This window comes from Carassius gibelio, chromosome B9 (genome assembly GCF_023724105.1).
Source record: "Carassius gibelio isolate Cgi1373 ecotype wild population from Czech Republic chromosome B9, carGib1.2-hapl.c, whole genome shotgun sequence".
In the NCBI taxonomy this organism is placed as follows: Eukaryota; Metazoa; Chordata; class Actinopteri; order Cypriniformes; family Cyprinidae; genus Carassius; species Carassius gibelio.
In genome coordinates, this window is record NC_068404.1 from 31,791,304 (window position 1) to 31,813,617 (window position 22,314).

Genomic DNA, 22,314 nt, shown 5'->3' on the forward strand with positions numbered 1-22,314 from the left:
CAAGTTAGTTCATACTTGGATATAATTTTATATGCAATATTACCTTTTCTTTTCATCATCATCTTTAAGAGTTCATGATCATTTCTGTTCAACTTTATTTCTCAGTTGATGAATCCATCCACAATTCATAAAACACAACACATGCAACTTCCTGTCATTGAAATCATTTAAAAATCAAATCGACAGGTTAGAAAAAAAAAGCCTCAGGCCCAAATATTCAGTTATCACTAATGAACTGTTTGACAAACACTTCTTGCTTCGAAGTACAGATCTGAATTTAAAAAAAAAAAAAATCACAAACAGTCCCCGGAGTCTCAATCTGAATCAACGGAGTCGCGAACATGCTCCGAAGTGCCGATCTAAATCAACCGAGTCGCGAAAATGCTCCGAAGTGCCGATCTGAATCAACCGAGTCGAGGACATGCTCCGAAGTGTCGATCTGAATCAACCGAGACACGAACATGCTCCGAAGTGCCGATCTAAATCAACCGAAACGCGAACATGCTCCGAAGTGCCGATCTGAATCAACCGAGACCGAACATGCTCCGAAGTGCCGATCTGAATCAACCGAGTCGCGAACATGCTCCGAAGTGCCGATCTGAATCAACCGAGTCGCGAACATGCTCCGATGTGCCGATCTGAATCAACCGAGTCGCGCACATGCTCCGAAGTGCCGATCTGAATCAACCGAGTAGCGAACAGACTCCGATGTGACAATCTGAAAACTTCGACCAACCAATGTAAAAAATAAATGCGTTTTAATATAGTAAAAATAATTTAGAATGATCTTTTTCTATATTATATTAATAGCCTAACTTTTAACGAGCAATGCACCATAATTTCACCTTTACACTATAAAAAACACTATATTTCAGCCTATATTAATAACCTCTATGTAAATAAAACAGAATACCGTTCTTACCAAATTCATTCAACATGTTATTAAATCATAATTAGTTTTTAAACACTGACAGGAACTTTCAGAGCTGATTTCAAAGTTACTGCGTTTATAAAACAACTCTATGAAAGACTCAGACTCAAATCACAAACAGTCCCCGGAGTCTCAATCTGAATCAACGGAGTCGCGAACATGCTCCGAAGTGCCGATCTGAATCAACCGAGTCACGAAAATGCTCCGAAGTGCCGATCTGAATCAACCGAGTCGCGAACATGCTCCGAAGTGTCGATCTGAATCAACCGAGACGCGAACATGCTCCGAAGTGCCGATCTGAATCAACCGAGTCGCGAACATGCTCCGAAGTACCGATCTTAATCAACCGAGTCGCGAACATGCTCCGAAGTGCCGATCTGAATCAACCGAGTCGCGAACAGGCTCCGAAGTCCCGATCTGAAAACTTCGACCAAAGAATGTGAAAAATAACTCTATTTCTCTAATAACTCTACAACTCTATGAAAGACTCAGACCACGTATCTAAAAATAAATCGCTATAGTAAAAGAGAAATAATAAGAGGAGTTCATTGTCAGCTTCAGGTAATTCCTTTATTATTGTTCATTGAACTGTTTGATACAAAAATGGTTGTATTTCAGTAATAATTCAAAATTATCCAAATAAAATATATAAAATAATGGTTTATATTTTAATATCCTTTAAAATATAATTTATTACTGTGATGTGCAGCTGTATTTTCAGCATTATTCCTCCAGTCTTCAGTGTCACATGATCTTCAGAAATCAGTTTAATATGAAGATTTATTATTAGAATTATTAATAGTTGTGATGCCAAATATTATTTTGGAATCTGCACTACTTTTTTCCGGATTCTTCAATGTATATATATTTTTTTAAATAACAGCGTTTATTCAAAATATAAATCTCTTCTAACAATATTAATCTTTGATTTCACTTCTTATCAATTTAATACATCCTAAAAGAGTTATAAACTTTTGAACTATATTGTTTATTGTTAGAAAAGACTTCTATTTTAAATAAATGCTCTTCTTTTTAACATTTCATTCAAAGAATCCTGAAAGAAGTATCACCGTTTCAGCAGCACAACTCTGATAATAAATCATCATATTATTCTGATTTGTGAAGATCATGTGACACTGAAGACTGGAGGAATGATGCTGACAATCACAGAAATAAAATAGATTTTAATGTATATTAAAATTGTCACGGTTGGGTTAAGGGAAAAACACAAGGAAAGGGTAAGATCCAATAGCAGGTAAGGTTTATTGCACAAACAGGTTAAATACAAAATAAAACTGTCTTGAGAGACAAACCAAACAAAAAGGGAACCGGATGAAACGGGGAACTCGGAAGAACGAGAAGGTAGAGGAAGTCTCGGGGAACGAGAGCATGAGACACATAGGGTAAGGACTCCATAAAGATGACAGAGAAAGACAGCTCTATATAGGGAGACTAATGACTAAGAATAGTCAACACCTGTGCGATTTAATTGGAGTGCAATTACTGTGACGACATGACCAGACAAGCGGAATAAAAGTGCCTATGGTGAAGTGCCTAAGGAGAAGTGCGCTCACTAGGGGACACCCAGGAAACAGAGACTGATAGCGTGACATTACCCCCTCCCCTACGGAGCAGCTACCAGATGCTCCACCTGAAACCCCGGAAAACCCAACAGAAAAAGAGGTAGGAGGGAGGTGAAGCGGAGGCGGACTAGGGGGAGGGACGGAGGGTCAGAAAACAGAGACAAACAACCAGGTGAAAAGGAGAGACAAAAGACAGGACAACCAGGTAAAATGGAAGAAAAGAGACGGAACAACCAGACGTGATGGAAAGGCAGAGACAGGAAGGTGTAACACAAAACAAGGAGTCCAGGAGGGTGGTGGACCGGCGGAAGGAAAGAGGGGAGGGACGGAGGGCCAGGTCCAACGGAGGAAAATAGAAAAAACAAAAAACAAATGAAAACAAAAACATAGGTAAATGGAGGCGTTAGGTGATGCCCACCCGGGCGGAACAGAGGGCCATCACACCCATGTGGTCAAAGCAGAAGCCCCCCCAGGGCGGAGTGGAGGGCCACCACCTCCACGTGGTCACGGCCGAAGTCCCCCAGGATGGAGCAGCCGGCCACCCAGTGACTAGACTGGTCTCTGGAGGGTAACCGGTGACTGGTCTCTGGAGGGTCACCGGTGACTGGTCTCTGGAGGGTCACCGGTGACTGGTCTCTGGAGGGTCATCGGTGACTGCATCGGCCTCGGGAACGGCCTCGGCCTCGGGAACGGCCTCGGGAACGAACTGCATCGGCCTCCGCCTCGGGAACGAACTGCATCGGCCTCCGCCTCGGGAACGAACTGCATCGGCCTCCGCCTCGGGAACGAACTGCATCGGCCTCCGCCTCGGGAACGAACTGCATCGGCCTCCGCCTCGGGAACGAACTGCATCGGCCTCCGCCTCGGGAACGAACTGCATCGGCCTCCGCCTCGGGAACGAACTGCATCGGCCTCCGCCTCGGGAACGAACTGCATCGGCCTCCGCCTCGGGAACGAACTGCATCGGCCTCCGCCTCGGGAACGAACTGCATCGGCCTCCGCCTCGGGAACGAACTGCATCGGCCTCCGCCTCGGGAACGAACTGCATCGGCCTCCGCCTCGGGAACGAACTGCATCGGCCTCCGCCTCGGGAACGAACTGCATCGGCCTCCGCCTCGGGAACGAACTGCATCGGCCTCCGCCTCGGGAACGAACTGCATCGGCCTCCGCCTCGGGAACGAACTGCATCGGCCTCCGCCTCGGGAACGAACTGCATCGGCCTCCGCCTCGGGAACGAACTGCATCGGCCTCCGCCTCGGGAACGAACTGCATCGGCCTCCGCCTCGGGAACGAACTGCATCGGCCTCCGCCTCGGGAACGAACTGCATCGGCCTCCGCCTCGGGAACGAACTGCATCGGCCTCCGCCTCGGGAACGAACTGCATCGGCCTCCGCCTCGGGAACGAACTGCATCGGCCTCCGCCTCGGGAACGAACTGCATCGGCCTCCGCCTCGGGAACGAACTGCATCGGCCTCCGCCTCGGGAACGAACTGCATCGGCCTCCGCCTCGGGAACGAACTGCATCGGCCTCCGCCTCGGGAACGAACTGCATCGGCCTCCGCCTCGGGAACGAACTGCATCGGCCTCCGCCTCGGGAACGAACTGCATCGGCCTCCGCCTCGGGAACGAACTGCATCGGCCTCCGCCTCGGGAACGAACTGCATCGGCCTCCGCCTCGGGAACGAACTGCATCGGCCTCCGCCTCGGGAACGAACTGCATCGGCCTCCGCCTCGGGAACGAACTGCATCGGCCTCCGCCTCGGGAACGAACTGCATCGGCCTCCGCCTCGGGAACGAACTGCATCGGCCTCCGCCTCGGGAACGAACTGCATCGGCCTCCGCCTCGGGAACGAACTGCATCGGCCTCCGCCTCGGGAACGAACTGCATCGGCCTCCGCCTCGGGAACGAACTGCATCGGGCTCCGCCTCGGGAACTGCATCGGGCACCGCCTCGGGAACTGCATCGGGCTCCGCCTCGGGAACTGCATCGGGCACCGCCTCGGGAACTGCATCGGGCTCCGCCTCGGGAACAGCATCGGGCACCGCCTCGGGAACTGCCTCGGCCTCGGGGACTTTCTCCAGGCCTTGAGGGACGGTCGACGCCTGTCTCCTCCTCCTCCGTCCTCCACGATGGCGAGTCGGCGGCACCTTGTCTGGAGACTCAGGTGTTGAGTCGTCCATCTTGAGCTGTGGCTCTGGGCTGGCGACCATCCTGCGCTGTGGCTCTAAGCTGGTGGCCATCGTGTGCTGTGGCGCTAGGCTGGTGGCCATCGTGTGCTGTGGCGCTGGGCTGGCGGCCATCTTGTGCTGTGGCACTGGGCAGGTGGCCATCTTGTCTGGAAACTCTGGTGTGGTTGTTGCATCCCACTGAGCACGATGGTGCAGGTAATTGGTAAACCCCCAAAAGTCCAGGATCTCTAACCCCTTCATCTCCCATTGAGGTAGAGGATCATCCAGGCAATTATTAAACAAATCTTTTAGTGCTGCATCATTGTAACCTAACCCGACTGCCAAAGTCCAAAACAATTGCGCCAGGCCACCCACCTCACTTCCCTTTTGATGAAGGGTGGTTAAGTTCCGGAATCTCCCCCTCCGTTCCTCCATGGTGGCTGGGGAACCGATTCGAAATCTCACACCGCTGGATCTAGGCATGATGGAGTCCTTCTGTCACGGTTGGGTTAAGGGAAAAACACAAGGAAAGGGTAAGATCCAATAGCAGGTAAGGTTTATTGCACAAACAGGTTAAATACAAAATAAAACTGTCTTGAGAGACAAACCAAACAAAAAGGGAACCGGATGAAACGGGGAACTCGGAAGAACGAGAAGGTAGAGGAAGTCTCGGGGAACGAGAGCATGAGACACATAGGGTAAGGACTCCATAAAGACGACAGAGAAAGACAGCTCTATATAGGGAGACTAATGACTAAGAATAGTCAACACCTGTGCGATTTAATTGGAGTGCAATTACTGTGACGACATGACCAGACAAGCGGAATAAAAGTGCCTATGGTGAAGTGCCTAAGGAGAAGTGCGCTCACTAGGGGACACCCAGGAAACAGAGACTGATAGCGTGACAAAAATAAAAAAGTTGTTTTACTTCATAATAATATTTCACTTTTTTTCCTGTATTTTTGATCAAATAAATGTAGTTTTGATGAGTAAACTCCTGTAAAAAAACAACAACACATAAAAAATCAATCTGATCCCAAACTCTGACCGGTGTGTGTGTGTGTGTGTTTGTGTATAGCACTTACACACTAATCCCCACAAGAATAAAGACGTTAAATACTCATCTGAGGAGAAAACTATGTTGCATAATAATGAAAGGATGTCTGACGTACACTTTTTGTAAACTGAGCCAAACATTTTCACTGATTTAGGGTAGAGTAAGAATATTTAAAGTATTGTGCAAGTTAGTTCATACTTGGATATAATTTTATATGCAATATTACCTTTTCTTTTCATCATCATCTTTAAGAGTTCATGATCATTTCTGTTCAACTTTATTTCTCAGTTGATGAATCCATCCACAATTCATAAAACACAACACATGCAACTTCCTGTCATTGAAATCATTTAAAAATCAAATCGACAGGTTAGAAAAAAAAAGCCTCAGGCCCAAATATTCAGTTATCACTAATGAACTGTTTGACAAACACTTCTTGCTTCGAAGTACAGATCTGAATTAAAAAAAAAAAATCACAAACAGTCCCCGGAGTCTCAATCTGAATCAACGGAGTCGCGAAAATGCTCCGAAGTGCCGATCTGAATCAACCGAGTCGAGGACATGCTCCGAAGTGTCGATCTGAATCAACCGAGACACGAACATGCTCCGAAGTACCGATCTAAATCAACCGAAACGCGAACATGCTCCGAAGTGCCGATCTGAATCAACCGAGACCGAACATGCTCCGAAGTGCCGATCTGAATCAACCGAGACGCGAACATGCTCCGAAGTGCCGATCTGAATCAACCGAGTCGCGAACATGCTCCGAAGTGCCGATCCGAATCAACCGAGTTGCGAACAGGCTCCGAAGTCCCGATCTGAAAACTTCGACCAAAGAATGTAAAAAATAACTCTATTTCTCTAATAACTCTACAACTCTATGAAAGACTCAGACCACGTATCTAAAAATAAATCGCTATAGTAAAAGAGAAATAATAAGAGGAGTGAAGTTTCCTTCCATTCTGCTGTGTTTGGTCCTCACGCCCGTCTGACTCTCCGCCGCGCGTCTCCGCCCCATCACACGCGCGTTTACAGCGCTAAATTAATCATATTTGCTAATTATTATACATTTACTTCATTGTCAGCTTCAGGTAATTCATTTATTATTGTTCAATGAACTGTTTGATACAAAAAAGGTTGTATTTCAGTAATAATTCAAAATTATCAAAATAAAATATATAAAATAATGGTTTATATTTTATTATCCTTTAAAATATAATTTATTACTGTGATGAGCAGCTGTATTTTCAGCATCATTCCTCCAGTCTTCAGTGTCACATGATCTTCAGAAATCAGTCTAATATGATGATTTATTATTAGAATTATTAATAGTTGTGATGCCAAATATTATTTTGGAATCTGCAATACTTTTTTCCGGATTCTTCGATGTATACTTTTTTTTTTAAGAACAGCGTTTATTAAAAATATAAATCTCTTCTAACAATATTAATCTTTGATTTCACTTCTTATCAATTTAATACATCCTAAAAGAGTTATACATTTTTGAACTCTATTGTTTATTGTTAGAAAAGACTTCTGTTTTAAATAAATGCTTTTCTTTTGAACATTTCTTTCATCAAAGAATCCTGAAAGAAGTATCACAGTTTCCGCAGCACAACTCTGATAATAAATCATCATATTATTCTGATTTGTGAAGATCATGTGACACTGAACACTGGAGGAATGATGCTGACAATCACAGAAATAAAATAGATTTTAATGTATATTAAAATAAAAAAGTTGTTTTACTTCATAATAATATTTCACTTTTTTCCTGGATTTTTGATCAAATAAATGCAGTTTTGATGAGTAAACTCCTGTAAAAACAACAACAACAACAACACATAAAAAATCAATCTGATCCCAAACTCTGACCGGTGTGTGTGTGTGTGTGTTTGTGTATAGCACTTACACACTAATCCCCACAAGAATAAAGATGTTAAATACTCATCTGAGGAGAAAACTATGTTGCATAATAATGAAAGGATGTGTGACGTACACTTTCTGTAAACTGAGCCAAACATTTTCACTGATTTAGGGTAGAGTAAGAATATTTAAAGTATTGCGCAAGTTAGTTCATACTTGGATATAATTTTATATGCAATATTACCTTTTCTTTTCATCATCATCTTTAAGAGTTCATGATCATTTCTGTTCAACTTTATTTCTCAGTTGATAAATCCATCCACAATTCATAAAACACAACACATGCAACTTCCAGTCATTGAAATCATTTAAAAATCAAATCGACAGCTTAGATAAAAAAAGCCTCAGGCCCAAATATTCAGTTATCACTAATGTACTGTTTGACAAACACTTCTTGCTTCGAAGTACAGATCTGAAAAAAAAAAAAAAAAAAAAAATCACAAACAGTCCCCGGAGTCTCAATCTGAATCAACGGAGTCGCGAACATGCTCCGAAGTGCCGATCTGAATCAACCGAGTCGCGAAAATGCTCCGAAGTGCCGATCTGAAACAACCGAGTCGCGAACATGCTCCGAAGTGTCGATCTGAATCAACCGAGACGCGAACATGCTCCGAAGTGCCGATCTGAATCAACCGAGTCGCGAACATGCTCCGAAGTGCCGATCTAAATCAACCGAGTCGCGAACATGCTCCGAAGTGCCGATCTAAATCAACCGAGTCGCGAACAGGCTCCGAAGTCCCGATCTGAAAACTTCGACCAAAGAATGTAAAAAATAACTCTATTTCTCTAATAACTCTACAACTCTATGAAAGACTCAGACCACGTATCTAAAAATAAATCGCTATAGTAAAAGAGAAATAATAAGAGGAGTGAAGTTTCCTACCGTTCTGCTGTGTTTGGTCCTCAGGCGGGTCTGACGCTCCGCGGCGCGTCTCCGCCCCTCACACGCGCCTTTACAGCGCTAAATTAATCATCTTTGCTAATTATTATACATTTACTTCATTGTCAGCTTCAGGTAATTCATTTATTATTGTTCAATGAACTGTTTGATACAAAAAAAGGTTGTATTTCAGTAGTAATTCAATATTATCAAAATAAAATATATAAAATAATGGTTTATATTTTAATATCCTTTAAAATATAATTTATTTCTGTGATGTGCAGCTGTATTTTCAGCATCACTCCTCCAGTCTTCAGTGTCACTTGATCTTCAGAAATCAGTCTAATATGATGATTTATTATTAGAATTATTAATAGTTGTGATGCCAAATATTATTTTGGAATCTGCGATATTTTTTTCCGGATTCTTCGATGTATATATATTTTTTTAAAGAACAGCGTTTATTCAAAATATAAATCTCTTCTAACAATATTAATCTTTGATTTCACTTCTTATCAATTTAACATCCTAAAAGAGTTATAAACTTTTGAACTATATTGTTTATTGTTAGAAAAGACTTCTATTTTAAATAAATGCTCTTCTTTTTAACATTTCATTCATCAAAGAATCCTGAAAGAAGTATCACAGTTTCAGCAGCACAACTCTGATAATAAATCATCATATTATTCTGATTTGTGAAGATCATGTGACACTGAAGACTGGAGGAATGATGCTGACAATCACATAAATAAAATAGATTTTAATGTATATTAAAATAAAAATGTTGTTTTACTTCATAATAATATTTCACTTTTTTCCTGTATTTTTGATCAAATAAATGCAGTTTTGACGAGTAAACTCCAACAACAACAACAACAAGTTCTTGGTTTTCAGTGCTGTATAAACAGATCAACTATTTTCTTAATGTCCTTTGGATAAAAACGTTTTTTTGCTGAATTAGTTTAGTTTCCTTGAAGCTTGTTTCTTCTGTTCATCAACACTGCTCCACACATTACACTTCCATGCATTCATTTAACTTCACATCACTGATTCCTGTAGCGGCTCTTATTCACCATCAGCTGATCCTGAGGAAACTGAACTGACGTCTAAATACTGGGAGTCCTACAATAAAACACACAGACAGTCAGATATGAGTATGAGACATTACTGCTGTCACATCACATCAGCAGATCCAGCTCAGAAACACACAGTATATTCATATTACAGTCAGAGATATGAATCAGTGTATGTGAGCGGAGCGCGGAGTGGAGCGTGTGATTTTGACTGGAGCGAGGAGCAGATCTTTTAAAAGTCGGAGCGTCGTGGTTTTCACTCGCTCCAAGAGCGCTCCAGCACCGCTCCGTCACGAGTACAATTCATGCCAACAGCCCGTAATATAACTGGATATTTAGCAAGAAATCACATGTTAAACATATTTAGCTAACTTGATAGATAAGGATCACTCAAATCAGAAAGAGTGTGAAGGCTATGACGGCGATATGGACATGAGCGGGAAGTTATAGTTCTCAAGGAACACGTAGACTACTACAACACTTAATTATTCACAGTGAGTGTGGAGTGGAGCGGAGCGGAGCGATAATTAAATGATCGGAGCGCGGAGGAGAAATTGTTGACGCTCCACTCCGCTCACATACTCTGATCTGATGAACAACTGATCATAGATTAATAACAGTGAATGATCAACAACTCTCTCTTTATCATTTACACACAGAGACACTGGAGGAGATGAACATATTCATATATTCATAGATCATCACAGAATTAAACAGTTTAAAGTACAGAAACTAAAGTGGAGCTGAATTATTATCTTATTTAAAGATTTAAATGATAATATACTCACAGTAGTATAATCTCTCCAGTTTATAACGTGGATCATCTTTCAGATCAGAGAGTAACTTCACTTCTGATGGTCGTAGATTATTCCATAACAGATCCAGTTGTCTCAGGTGTGAGGGGTTTGATCTCAGAGCTGAAGCCAGAGCAGAACAACCTTCATCTGTGACGTCACAATATCTCAACCTGTAGAGAACAATGACACAGTGTTAATTGTAGTTGAAGTGTGTGTAGTTTGTTATTGACTCTGGTCTCAGAGCAGGAGAGGAGATATAATGACAAGCATTGCCACAAACTGCTGCTGATAGAATGAGATTTCTGCATGTTGATGCTCAATGCTGCTGTTTGAAACTGTCATGTGCTTCAGGACTGAACAGACACACAGAGCTGAATGTGAGATATTGTTTCATAGTGATATAAGCACAGATCTGTCTGGAGAAACACTCACTTGCTCCTCTAATTACGATTTACAGTTGACCTAAAAATGAAGATTAAAAATCATCAAAATCCCACAGACTTACATTGAGGAAATGTTCAGATGAGCCAAGACTATTCAAACTCCAACTGTCAAAATTCAAATGTAAACAAACTGAATGTCTTTAGACTCCATTTAACTGCCATTCTATGTTCTATTTCTAGACCATTCAAACTCATTTAACCTTCCATTCTGTCTAATATTTCTAATCTATCAATCATCTATATGGCAGGGCTGCCAACTTTTGAGTTCAGCTTAGAGCTTGATTTTGGGGGCAGGGTTTTAATATGGGGAGGGGCTTATAGATGGGCGTGGCTTGGTGTGGAGAAAAATACAAACAAAAAATCCTTGCATTAGCAGAAGTGTATTAAGTATATATTGACTATTGTAAGGTCCAGGCACTCGGCCCAAGGAAGGAATCCGGTGCTGGATGAAGGTTTCCTGCGTGTTCGGTCTTTCAGCGCGTAGAGTTAATTCAATTTAGGTTAAACTCAAATCTGACTCCATTATTTATTTAATCTGACTCTATTTTAGTATGACCTCGAATTTAGGTTGAAATGCAAATTGGTTGAATGCCTTTTTAATTAGTATTCTTCTGACATTTGATTATTGTAGTTAACTCCTACTCTTATATTAACTTGTTCATTCAGGTGCTCATGTTGCTAACAAGGATACAACGTAATCTACTAGAGTCAATAATCACAGAGTAAAACAGAATAAAATCAAATGTAACAATTTATTATCAGTCAGGTAAATATGTGTTCTGCCAATTACATATCCAATTGAAGCATATCAAATCATAGCATTATAAACCATCAAATTCTCAAAGATTAATCTTAAAGTAAAATAAGCATACCTGACCTTAGAAAATACATAGTATGAAGTGAAGAGACACACAACACACTACGGGTTTTCTGGCTACAGAATCGCGCTGATCCTTTTGCTGCAATCCTTTAAATACGTCAGACCAAGAAAACATCCCCCGAGATGGAGACAGGAACTAACAATTGGAATTTGCATTAACTCAGGTCCCAAGCCTGGGTGGTTTTACACCTCAATGGGAACAGGGGGTAATTTACATGGAGGACCCTAGGAAAGGACACTCCCATCACAGTAATCAAGATATCTCTTGACTCTTCGGATCTGTATTATCTTCTAATCTACTTTTGTAAGATTGAGACCATTGTACCAGTTGCACTGAGACATTTCAAATGGTACCAGACATTGACATTTTCATGTAATCATTTTGAGCAGACTGAGTTGAAGGAAGAATGGGTGAAGGGATTTATAATGAAACAAATGGCCAGAAGGGGAGGAGGTCTCCTGCTCCTCCAGTCCAATGGGGTGTCTCGAAGATGCCCGTGTATGTTTGTATTGTCTGTTTCTCAGGAGATCAAAGTATCTCAGGTTCTTTAATCTCTACACTGTCAAAGTATTTAGTATCTGTACAGAATTTCTTGGGAGATTTACATTTCATTTTATTTTCACAAACATTTATTAACATTAACAATATTAATATTATTATTAACAATTATTAAAATTACCTACTAGGCATGTCCACATATTTGTCATCTGGAAATGCTTTTGTACTGTTTTTTTTTTTATGATACAAATATGTAAAATAATTGCTCAGTGCTGCAAAACACAACAACTCTGCTAATGCTAACTTAATTCTATATAAACTATATAACAGCATAGGTCTATTAGTTACTAGCCTAAACTGGACGGAGACACGGAGTGCGCTGTAACTCACTGACCTGCCTGCGTTCACCATTCACACGGTGCAGATGGGAGCAGTGGCGCCCCAGAAAATTATAATAGGGGTGGCCAGATGAGGCCACAGTAAATACATAAAGGGTTTCCAATATTGACAATATGATATCTCTGTGATTTCTGGGATTTTATCGATAACGATAATTACACAATATTTTGCTGAGTGTGTTATTGAGCTGATATCTTATTTCTAATTGTGCTGACAGCTGACTCCTAAAGGTTTTATTTTTATATTTATGCCATTTTTTTTTTTAAGTGAGCACCATCTTTTAAAGGTGCCATATGCAGAAATTGAGGTAAAAATATCCATAACATGACCTACACGCATCGAAAGAATGAGAAGAAATAAAGGCGATGATGTCATTAAAAAAAAGTCAAGTTATAGTGCTGCAGAGATATCAACCTTAATTAGCATTAGCATTACTAGCCCCGGCCCGACAGGTGTTGTAATACCAGTTTCGGCCGTGGGAGGCAGTATGCGGACAACATAACCACCAGCCAACCTGCAACGAATACACGAATAACTCGCAGGGCGTACCTGGACCTGATGTCAATCGTGTGGAAAGTACAGCCCACTACTTTCAGTTCAGAGAAGAGAGCAGAAGCATAGCTGAAGCCCTTGGCAAGAGACCAACACCCGCTACAGGGAAACAACCGCGCTCAGAATCACAAATCAAATCCGATAAGAATACCAGAGTAAACATCGGCACTGCTTTTAATCGCTGGAGACAACTGATGGACCTGAAAGAAATGAGGTTTGACTCCGAACTTGCAAGTTAGATGCTGTTAGTATTTCGCTAGAAGTTTGTTTTATATGTTTGTGTATTTGTTTTCGGGAAGTTATAACATAGAAATGTATCGAAGGCTGTTCGATAAACGTGCCAATGTCAGTGATGGCTAACCGTAGCTGCATTTGATAATCAGCTAGCTATAACTTAACGTTACCCATTTTATTATATAGGGCTGTGCATGTCTTTACTCATGTACATCTCATCAGTAAAGACGCTCCTGTAATTAGGAGTATATCTCCAGTACGTGTGTTCAGATCAGGATTGCCAGGTTTTCACAACAAATTCTGCCCAGTTGCTTCTCAAAACTAGCCCAGTCACGCTTCCAGAAGGTTCCCCGATAAAACATTGCTTCCCGGGGTTAAAATATAGTTTTTTTAGCAGGGTTGCCTTGGTATAATTCGCATTTTAGGGGCTAAATATCACGTTATTTGTATTGGGGTCGCTGTGACCAGCGGACATGAAAAACAACCGCCACAGACTTGGCAACACTGGTTGGCATTTACTACACGGAGCCGTAATTCACTGACAATCTACACAACATCGATGTTAAAATCGCAGGCGATTCTTTGTCGATTTTGAAAGCGATTTTGTGTTAGTTGTCGGTAGACTAAGGCTCTGTGCAGTAACTGCCGCTCCACCTGAAGCAGTGTTGCCAAGTCTGCGGTTGTTTTTCATGTCCGCGGTTTGAAGCAATCCCTATACCAATAACGTGATATTTAGCCCCTAAACTGCTAATTTTACCAGGGAAACCCTTCCCAAAAATTTATATTTTAACCCCGGGAAGCAATTTTTATCGGGAAACCTCCCGGAAACGCGATTGGGCTAGTTTTGGACTAGTTTTAAGAAGCAACTGGGCAGGATTTGTTGTGAAAACCTGGCAACCCTGATCTGAATGCACATGCTGGAGATATACTTCTAATTACAGGAGCGTCTTTACTGATGAGAGGTGCATGAAAATCGCATTCGATGTATCATAACTAACCTGCTTTGTCTAGTCTGTTGGTCTCCGTGTCCTCTTTGCTTCGTGGTTTTTCTGTGCGTGAAAAAATTGATGTGTGTCGTGAAAGCGTGTGAAAAGAGTCAACTGCGTGTGTCTCACGGTGAATGCTTGAGAGTTGGCACATTAGTTCTCAAGCAGAATAAAGGACAGGTTGATTATTGCTGTTTAGCGTTTGTATTAATCTATGATGTGTCCCTGTTTGCCTACAGGGACATAAAAAAAATAAATTAAAAGTGATACGTGGACCAAGGTGTCTGAGATTGTTCATTTTAAGTGAAGGATCCTAATATTTCGTCCACAACAATATTTAATGAGGTTATAACTCATTGTGGTTAGTCTGCACGAGATCAACAAGCTTGTTTGCTTTGCGGCTGCTTTAAATACAAAATAAGCATTCGATCTACGTTAGAGCATCTGAGCGCTCACAAATCTTTCTGCAGCGTCGTGAGCAGAGCGGCAAGAGCGATTTTTGACGCTCTCGACGCCGGCGGTGTGAACGCACAGTTAGGCTTCGGCTATGGCTGTAGTGTTGTTGTGAAGGTAGGGGCGGAGCATAGAGACTATGCCGTTTCTCGTTTGTTACTCTAGAGTAGACCAATTAACTTTATTGAGGCATACTGCCCCCATCTGTTATGGAATGTGGAGTATGACTTGATTTTTTTTGCCAAACATTACAGATGGCACCTTTAAGGGGGGGGGGGGGGGGGGGGTGAAATGCTATTTGATGCATACTGAGTTTTTTACACTGTTAAAGAGTTGGATTCCCATGCTAAACATGGACAAAGTTTCCAAAATTAAGTTGTACGTTTGAAGGAGTATTTTTGTTCCAAAAAAAAGCTCTTCCGGTTTGTCACAAGTTTCGGAAAGTTTTTTGAGTATGGCTCTGTGTGACGTTAGATGGAGCTGAATTTCCTTATATGGGTCCTGAGGCACTTCTGCCGGAAGAGCGCGCGCTCCCGTATAGCAGAGCACTGAGAGCACAACAGACTTCACTGATCAGAGCGTCGCGAAATGTCACAAAAGAACTGTATTTTTGGTTGCTGGGGCAAGACAACCCTGCATAATATGGGGGTGTGAGAGCGTGAGAATTGGGTCAATTGCGTGAGTCTCACCCTGAATGTGTGAGAGTTGGCAGCTTTGTATATGGGGCAGTCGTGGTCTAATGGTCAGAGAGTCTGACTTGTAACCCACAGACAGGGATGTTCTGGTCATCAGGAGTAAAGTGATCAACAACACAAGTGTCTTGATCCATTCAGATGTGACACAGAATTGTGTTTTACAGTCGTGTGATATGAGAACATTAAAGCTTCTGTAGTGATGCTGGCTGAAAACACACACCACAATCTAAACTTCATGATGAGGTCAAATGGAAAATGACAAAACATAGACTTGTAAATTCATCACCATAGTAATTTAACTTGCAGTTATTAACACTGTACAATAGAGATGTATTTATTATAAATGTTACCGTAATTAGCCTGCTTAATATTAAATATTAGCAGTAAATAAGTTCTTAGTTCACCCAAAATGAAAATTGGCATTTTCTCAACATCATGTCATTTCAAACCTGTATGAATTTCTTTCTTCTGTGGAACATAAAAGAAGGTAATTTCAGAAATTCAAGAAGTTTTTGTCCATACAGAAATCAAGGGTATTGTATTGTATTGTATTGTTCTACAAAATATCTGTTGTGTTCTACAGAAGAAACTAAAGCCAGGCTCACACTACAGGATATTTAGCCCAATTTAGCCCCAATTTCCCCCTCCCGATAATCGGAGCAAACATCTTGTCGAGCACCTCGATCTGTCCCGATGTCGCACCTCCCGATCTGCTCGCACACAAATCGGGGCAGCCCTGATTATTATCAAACATGTTTGATATTTAGGATTTAAATCGGGATGATGATGGCTATATGATTACGTCAGTACTTTTCACATTCAATGCGCAAAAACACAAATCAGCTGATGCAGGGCTTCGAAAGCTAGTGGAGATAGAGAAAACTGTACTGGACAAACACAACGGTCTGTAATGTGTGCGAAAACGCATCACAACTGTAAGTAGATATAAGAGCGCTGGAGTGAAATAAGTGAAAACCAGGTGAGTGAAGACAGACAGAATATATATATATATATAAAAAAAGAACCTTGACGATCTTCTGCGTGAGATCACGTGAGGCGCTCCCTCTGGCGTGATAATCTTAATAATATCTTACAGTGTGTGATGTGCCACGATGTTCAAATCTTGAAGTGTGTGCATGCTTAATATTTGAGGGAAGATAATCTGCATAATGTGTGTGCTGCAACCAGAATTCAAAATCGGTTATGATTTTAAAACTCCTGTAGTTTGAGCCCGGCTTAAGTCACACAGGTTTGGATTGACATGAGGGTGAGGAAATGATGACAGAATTTATTTATCAATAGATTTCCTGCATTCTAGCTCAAAATCAATGCTTTACTGTCAAGTGCATTTCTATGTGACACAAATACATTATTAAGTTTGTTATATTTGTCATGAATTCAGTAATATCTATTATTATTTACTCCAATTAAAGGCCCTGTCACCCAGTAAAACATTCATGGAGGAACTCGTGGGTCAGATGGACTGGATTTGTCCAGGGCTGAATTTTAACCCCAGTCCAGCCCTGACCACAGGTCACAGGTTTGAGTGATCTTACCGCAGTTTCTCCAGTTTACAGCGATGATCCTCCAGTCCAGCACAGAGACGCTTCACTCCCAAATCTCTTATTTTATTCCCAGACAGATTCAGTTCTCTCAGGTGTGAGGGGTTTGATCTCAGAGCTGAAGCCAGAGCAGAACAACCTTCATCTGTGACGCCACAATAACTCAACCTGTAGAGAACAATGACACACTCTTCACTCTCTCAGATCAGATCAGTTTAGCTGTGAATCCATTAGTAAAGAGAAAGAACAAATCAATGTGTGATGAATCACTGGACTGAGATTTAAAATGTCAAAAAAGAAATCAAAATATGATAAATAATTTAAAACCTCATTCAAAAAGAAAAAAACTCCTTTACACTCTCAGGATTTTTAATGTCTTACAGTATGTAGGAAGTAGACATTCACCAATATACTGGCAAAAATCTGTATCAGCCAAGATCATCCTTGCTGACTGATATAGGCTATTGGCTAGTTAACTTTCTATGACTTCATAGATCGGAGTGGCTGATGTTTATCTGTTACATTGCATCAAGCATTACAGTATATATGTATAGGTTTGTATAAAAACAAATACAAGGCCGTACAATAATTTTTTACAACTATTTATGCTGTGAAACTATTATGTTAAAATGGCCCCTCTGTTTTTCACTGTTCTAATGTTGTTATTATTATTTTTTTTTTTACTGATACTTACAGTGGAAAAATCTGGGAGGAGACATGGGAGCCGGCCTGCCAGTTCTCACCAGGTGTCAAGCATGTGTGACGTCACCCATTCATCTACCATTCAGTATGAGTTGAATACCTGCTATGAGTTGTCGAGTTCGCTGTTACGGCACAGCCATCCTGTTTGCGCATGTGATGATTTTAGATAAGAAGGAGGAGCCACGTTACACACTTTCAATGGTTTCCACCCTAACATGCTGTCATGCTGTTTTTTTCTTTATTACTGATTCTTGCTAAAAGCTGTGTTCAAATAAATCAAAGTGTTACTATATTTCTGTTTATGTCTTTCCATTCACCTTGTGGGTTAGCCAATTAACTGAAATATTCTTCAACACATCAAATTATATATTGCAATATGATGCACCAAAATATGTAGGAAGGTGGGACATGTTTTCAATCATATTAACTGACACCATGAAGAGACAGTTGATTCCACCAGCTAAATCATACATTTTCTGTATAAAGGGTAGCTGAGGTAGGCAGGGGTGGATAAATGCACAGGCTTACCAAGACCAGATGTCAAGAGGGTCCAGAAGCCTCTAAAAATGTGAAAGCATGGTTTTTTTAATTCAGGAAAGTTTCTAAAGGCTTTTTAAAAAAATGCTTCTAAAGGCAAGGCACATGAAACCATGGCTTCTGCACTAGTGGCCTTTTCCATTTACTTTGACACACTGAATGTGTGTGTGCAAGTCTACCCCCGGATGGGTAGTAAAAAGCAGAAGACAATACACTTTTTTTACACTTTTAATGTTATTATTTCAATCTATATGGGCCAGGGAAGCTGGGTTTTTTGTTGTTTATTTATATTTTTTAAACTATAACTATCAATATTTATTTAGATGTTATCATGGTATTAATTTCTTTATTTGCATTTATTTGCAATTATTTTGGTCTAATTACCGGAGAAATATTACAGTATGCTGTAATACAGAATATTATTATATGATCCGAGCTAGACGTATTCAAAGCCTATATTCCACAATGCAATGCGGGCATTCATTCACAGAATCGGACAGCGATCAGCTGGTCTTTAACGCCAGTATCGCTTCAATGTACACACACACACACACACACACACACATATATATATATATAATCATTGGTTTTGTCACCAGCAACAACACTCCAGAAGTGACGTAAAATATATATATATATATATATATATATATATATATATTAGCAAAATTGACTTCATTTGTTTAATATATGCTTTTTGGGAAATGTTCTAGCTTTCTAAGAAATGTGTGTTTGCACTATTGTAAAACATTTCTTGAATTAAAAAAAAAACAACAATAACATACAAAAACAACAACATAATATTCGTTATATTAATGTTTTTGTCTAACGTAGTATTTGAAGATTTAAACAATACAGATAACAATAATAATAAAATACAGTTTCATGTATTTGTCTCATGTATTGTGTGCTCGTCGGCCGGCGGCAATTTGAAATGGAATGAAGACCATTCACGGCCATAGTGATTCACGGCAGAATCCAAGTATAGGTCTCTGCAGGAAAGTAATGGGAGTTACTAGATCAAGGTGTTTTTACACCATGATACATGATTGGTTGATGTAATAGTGACGTTAGGTTTAGGGGTGGGGTTGGGTAAGGGGGATCACTTAGATTGCATGATTCAGAAACACCCAGCAGTTTGAAAATACCCACATGGTGATAAACGCCCACTTTTGCTCTGCAGAGACCTAAGTTTCGCAGAATCACAGGAGTCGAACATGTCCCCCACCCCCCCACCCTCTCCCCGAAATAACGCACATGCTTTGTGACAGTTTATGTGGCGCGTCTATTATGGGAGTTGTAGTTTAAATATATTGGTATATTTCTCATAATTAGAAGTCAAAAGTGTACAATTTTGGATACACCCTGTGATTTTGGGGGATGGTGAACACACTGGTGTCATCAGATTTAAAAATGTAATCGTTAAATAGGTGAAAATAGCTTACTACCATATTTGACAGTGCTTACAGTGGTTAAACTTTGGTGACCATATCTACATGACAGTAGAGGCCCAGAGCTTTCTATAGCTGCTGGTCTTATGTGTTTAGCACCTTCTGTTGCTGAATGACAAGCCTTCAAAGATGGACTGGGTTCAAGGTTCAGAGGTCAATATTTCAAAGCAGGAGTAATGTATCCTCTTCAGAATGAAATATGTTAATCCCCATGTTGAGACCTTTCCAATGATGTGTTTGCTATAGCACTGTTGACAATTTTGTCCTACTACAACGTTTAAATTTTTACATTTCATGGTTTGCAGATGATGGGCGATTTGGGCGATAGCCTCCTTTATTGTCCCCAGAGGGATATCTGCCTTGAGTTCAAATGCTTCACACATAACACTTGACATATTGTTTTATCATACAGCTGATCTATACTTACAATAAAAAACAACATAAACAAAGTGATATGTAGTCAGACTAAAGCCAGGGTTGCCAACTCTCACGCATCTGGCGTGACACTTATGCTTTCAGCATCAATCTCACGCTTAAGTCCAAGCGTGAGTGTCATGCCAGATGCGTGAGAGTTGGCAACCCTGCTGAAGCACGTCACACAGTAACAATCTATTGCTCATGTTTCACAAACAGTGACGAGCAACACACAACCATTTGCGTTATATCATGAAGTTATTGCACAACCAGCCTCAAACAACATTATTTAAAGTTTTAATTGAGCTACTGTAGGTCCAAATAGGGCTATAGTTTAGATATGTTACATTTAGATTGGGGTACCTATATCTTCTGCCAGAGGATAAGAACTCATACTTGGTATGGAGAATAAAGATGGATCAGACCCCATTATTTATGCTTGCCTGGAGAGACTGGTTTCTATTCCTCTCCACAATCTTCATATTAAAATACTCTGTAATGCAGCCTTGTATAATATAAAACCCTCTGATTCACCATGAGTGTTTGCTCTAAATGATTACACCCACTTTCAACATGGGCCTTCCAGCCAAAGGTATTGTCCATATACACACCAATAGGCGCAGAGCTGATGGATTGGTTCAACATTTATGACATCTGATACCTTCTGACCCATGTCACGACCCTTTCATCAGCTTGTGAAATGGTTAAATGAGATGTGTGAGTTGCCAAGTCAAGTCACCTTTATTTATATAGCACTTTAAACAAAAAAGATTGCGTCAAAGCAACTGAACCAACTCTTGTTGATGCTATATTTTTCGTCACTGTATTGAATAAATACCTGGGGTTGTTTGTTTTCTTCTTTCTGGACAATCCCAGAGTTTAAGGTCCCGTTGTCATGGTATCCTCCAGGAGGAGGACCAGCACCACCGTCCGCCGCGATGTTCCTGCGGACTCCCGCCGCTGGAAGTATAGGATTTGGAATGTCTTTGTGCTCCATGGTTGGCTTTACTATGCTGATAGTGGACTGTGGGGCGCAACTCCTCACAGTCCCGATTTTATTTCAGAGTGACCTTCTCTTAGACAGGTTTCCATCCAAGGCTATGAGCCCTATCTGCCCATGCTATTTGACCCCTAGCTGGGGGCAGTGGTTGGCAGACGCCAGGGCGTATCCACACGTCGGTGGGCCTGCACGTCGTGCCTCTGGGGCCCACTGCTGCTCCGAGATCCCCTGCAGATTAGCCTGGGGTCTCGCGGCACCCAGTATCCGTGTGTGGCCACGTGGAGGCACTGCAGGAGTCTTGGTGGTAGAGAGGCTGTGTACCGGCAGGAGGAGGCTTACGCACTCGGCTCCTCTTATTCACCTCCACTAGGGGGGCTAGCCGGTGGCAGTAGCTGAAAGCAGAGAGTACACAACATGCAACATGCACTGACAACAAGTACTTCTACGCACTACTGCACGTGACGCATCACACACACCCTGTGCAAGCACAACACACTAAGCCAGCATTAGGGGGGTGGACTCATTTAAAATAATGTAATCATCAGGTTTTAGCCAGGTTTCTGTCAAACAGAGCACATCTATATTATGATCAGTTATCATATTATTTACAGAAAGTGTTTTCGTAGAAAGGGATCTGATATTCAGTAAGCCAAGCTTTATCATTTGTTTATCCATATTGCATTTGTTTTTTATTTGTTGAACCTAAATTAAATTGTTACTCTTAACTTGGTTTGGACGTTTTTTGTATTTTCTAGTTCGGGGAACAGACACAGTCTCTATAGTGTGATATCTAGGTGAAAGAGTCTCTATGTGCTGAGAATTAACTGACCTCTGTGACGGGAGGCAGCTGGCAGACGGTCGGTTTAGTCAGTCTGTCTGCTTCCTTGTGTCTGTGTGCAGAAGGCTGAGCAAGAAGTGTGCCAAAAATTGAATAATTTAATGTGATTTTAAATCAAAGTCTCACACATAAATATGCTCATGTTTTTTTTCCCCCTGTAGTCTCTGCTATTAATATTTATCAACCAGAATATTAGAAAATTAAATAACATGTATGAAAAAAAAATGCTTCTGTTTGTATGGTTTATTTTTTG

General features: G+C 41.2%; 1 protein-coding gene and 1 long non-coding RNA gene across 2 annotated transcripts in view; one reads left to right on the top strand and one right to left on the bottom strand.

The window, feature by feature from the left end:
- Positions 1-22,314, bottom strand: part of LOC127964884 (NACHT, LRR and PYD domains-containing protein 12-like) — a 1,383,583-nt gene that overhangs the window by 1,140,605 nt on the left and 220,664 nt on the right. The window contains exons 9-10 of the mRNA XM_052565314.1: positions 17,114-17,287; positions 10,558-10,586 (exon numbers count right to left, since the gene is read on the bottom strand). Coding sequence (XP_052421274.1) covers positions 10,558-10,586; positions 17,114-17,287 — 203 coding nt within the window. The remainder of the gene's footprint in view (positions 1-10,557; positions 10,587-17,113; positions 17,288-22,314) is intronic.
- LOC127964964 (uncharacterized) overlaps positions 1-22,314 on the top strand; it is a 528,628-nt gene that overhangs the window by 299,756 nt on the left and 206,558 nt on the right. The gene's annotated exons all lie outside the window — the stretch shown is intronic.